The 1,934-nt window shown below is 47.0% G+C and overlaps 1 protein-coding gene across 1 annotated transcript; it reads left to right on the top strand.

The window, feature by feature from the left end:
• Positions 1–425: 425 nt before the first annotated feature.
• LOC147982859 (uncharacterized) lies at positions 426–1,666 on the top strand. The gene is made up of 2 exons (XM_087540571.1): positions 426–1,351; positions 1,648–1,666. The coding sequence occupies exons 1-2, from the start codon at positions 426–428 to the stop codon at positions 1,664–1,666; spliced, it is 945 nt and encodes a 314-aa protein (XP_087396697.1).
• The last annotated feature ends 268 nt before the right edge of the window (positions 1,667–1,934 follow it).

The following is a 1,934-nucleotide window of genomic DNA, read 5'->3' as shown; positions in this document are numbered from 1 at the left end:
AAACTCTATTTTATGACTTCCTTAAATATCTATTGGTCTATACTTTTCTCTATTCATTTCTATCTCTTCTCTACTTCAATAAAATAGTTGTTGAACCCCATCACCAAGTTGCTCAGCCCGATGAGACCATGACCTATGAAGACATCATTGACGAAGAAGAAGAAGAAGAAGCTAGAGTTGACTTTGATTTGAGAAGATTTAGTTCAGACCACCACTACCAAGTTGAGTCCAACGAATGATCGCGGTAGTATGAAGAGATCACATCTCTTGTGGATATGACCTTACCTGTAGGTTTTGCTTGTGTGGTGTGATATGTGTGAATTGCTTGATTTGAAGTTTTCTTGCTATCATAAGCATATGGGTAGTGATTTCTCTCATTAGGCCCTTATTCTATTCTAATTTCTCATCCACTCTAAACCTAACAGATGCCTCCAAGACGTGACCCGGAATTCCCACCGGAACTTACCCAGTTGATCCAGAACCAGAATGCCCTCATGCAGCTACTCATCCAGAATCAGAACCAGAACAACAACAACCCACCGCCACCACCCCCGGTCGACAACCTTACCCGATTCCTGAGGTTGAACCCACCAGTGTTCTCTAGCAGCACGGAGCCGATCGTTGCAGATGACTGGCTTCGCAAGATCGGAAGAGAGCTGACAACTGCAGGATGCACTGACGCTGAGAAGGTGCGCTTTGCCGCACATCAACTGGATGGACCAGCAGCCTCGTGGTGGGAGAATTACACCACCACATTCCCCATAGCCAATGTGACTTGGGATCAGTTCCAGCAGGCGTTCCGTACCGCACATGTTTTAGCCGGAGCTATGAGTCTGAAGAAGCGTGAGTTCCGCAACTTACGCCAAGGAAATCGTTCTGTTGGTGATTATGTGGAGGAATTCAGCAAGTTATCTAGGTATGCTCCCGGAGACGTGGCTGATGATGCCGCTAAGCAGGAGAAATTTCTGGAGGGACTAAACGATGATTTGGGACTTCAGTTGACTGTGGCTACCTTTAACAATTATCAAGAGTTGGTTGACAAGGCTCTCATTCTGGAAGGCAAGCAGCAACAGGTGGAGAATCGCAAGAGGAAGTACGGACAGGGAAAGTACAACGCTGGTGTTCAGCAGAAGCCCCGCTATACCCCGTACTCCGGAAATAATGGACCAGGATCTAGCAAGTATGGTGGACACACTCACCATAACCATGGAGGACATTCACATCATGGAGGGAATGGACACAACCATAATGGCCATAGGAATGGCAATGGGAACGGAGGAAACAACAATCAGCATCAGTCCAACCCCGCTACACCAGCAAAGAAGGATCTGAGCCACATTACCTGCTTCAAGTGCGGGAAGACCGGACACTACGCCACCGAGTGTCCCGAGGCGAAGAACGGGAATGGAAATGGAAGCTCTGGAAAGAAGCCCAATCCTTTCACCAGAGGTCAGGTGAACCATGTCAATGTGGAGGAAGTTTATGACCAGCCTGACGCCGTTGCTGGTAAGTTCTTGATTAATTCATTTATAGCCCTTGTTCTTTTTGACACTGGTGCATCACATTCATTCATATCAAGGGGGTTTGTGGATAAGTTTAAGTTGCCGACCATAGCCCTTAAAACACCAATGTTAGTGAGTTCCCCAGGAGCAGAGCATATGGCTAGTCGGGGATGTTTTCAGTTGCGATTGACCATAGGGAGACACGTTTTCCCTACAGACCTCATCATCCTAGAATCACAAGGATTGGACGTAATTCTAGGTATGGACTGGCTATCCAAGTATGAAGGGAATATTGATTGTGCCCGTAAGTCGATTTTTCTCACCACCCCAGAGGGGAAACGGATCAAGTATGTGTCGAGGCATACGCCAAGGAGGAATCAAGTGAATTCTCTTTCGGGAGTTGTTCAGGAGGAAGTACCGGTTGTGAAGGAT

The sequence above is a fragment of the Triticum urartu genome, chromosome 2A, assembly GCF_056163025.1.
Source record: "Triticum urartu cultivar PI428250 chromosome 2A, HENAU_Tu73, whole genome shotgun sequence".
Classification (NCBI taxonomy): domain Eukaryota; kingdom Viridiplantae; phylum Streptophyta; class Magnoliopsida; order Poales; family Poaceae; genus Triticum; species Triticum urartu.
The sequence above is the reverse complement of the archived record's forward strand: the minus strand, read 5'-3'. Positions and strand labels throughout refer to the sequence as shown.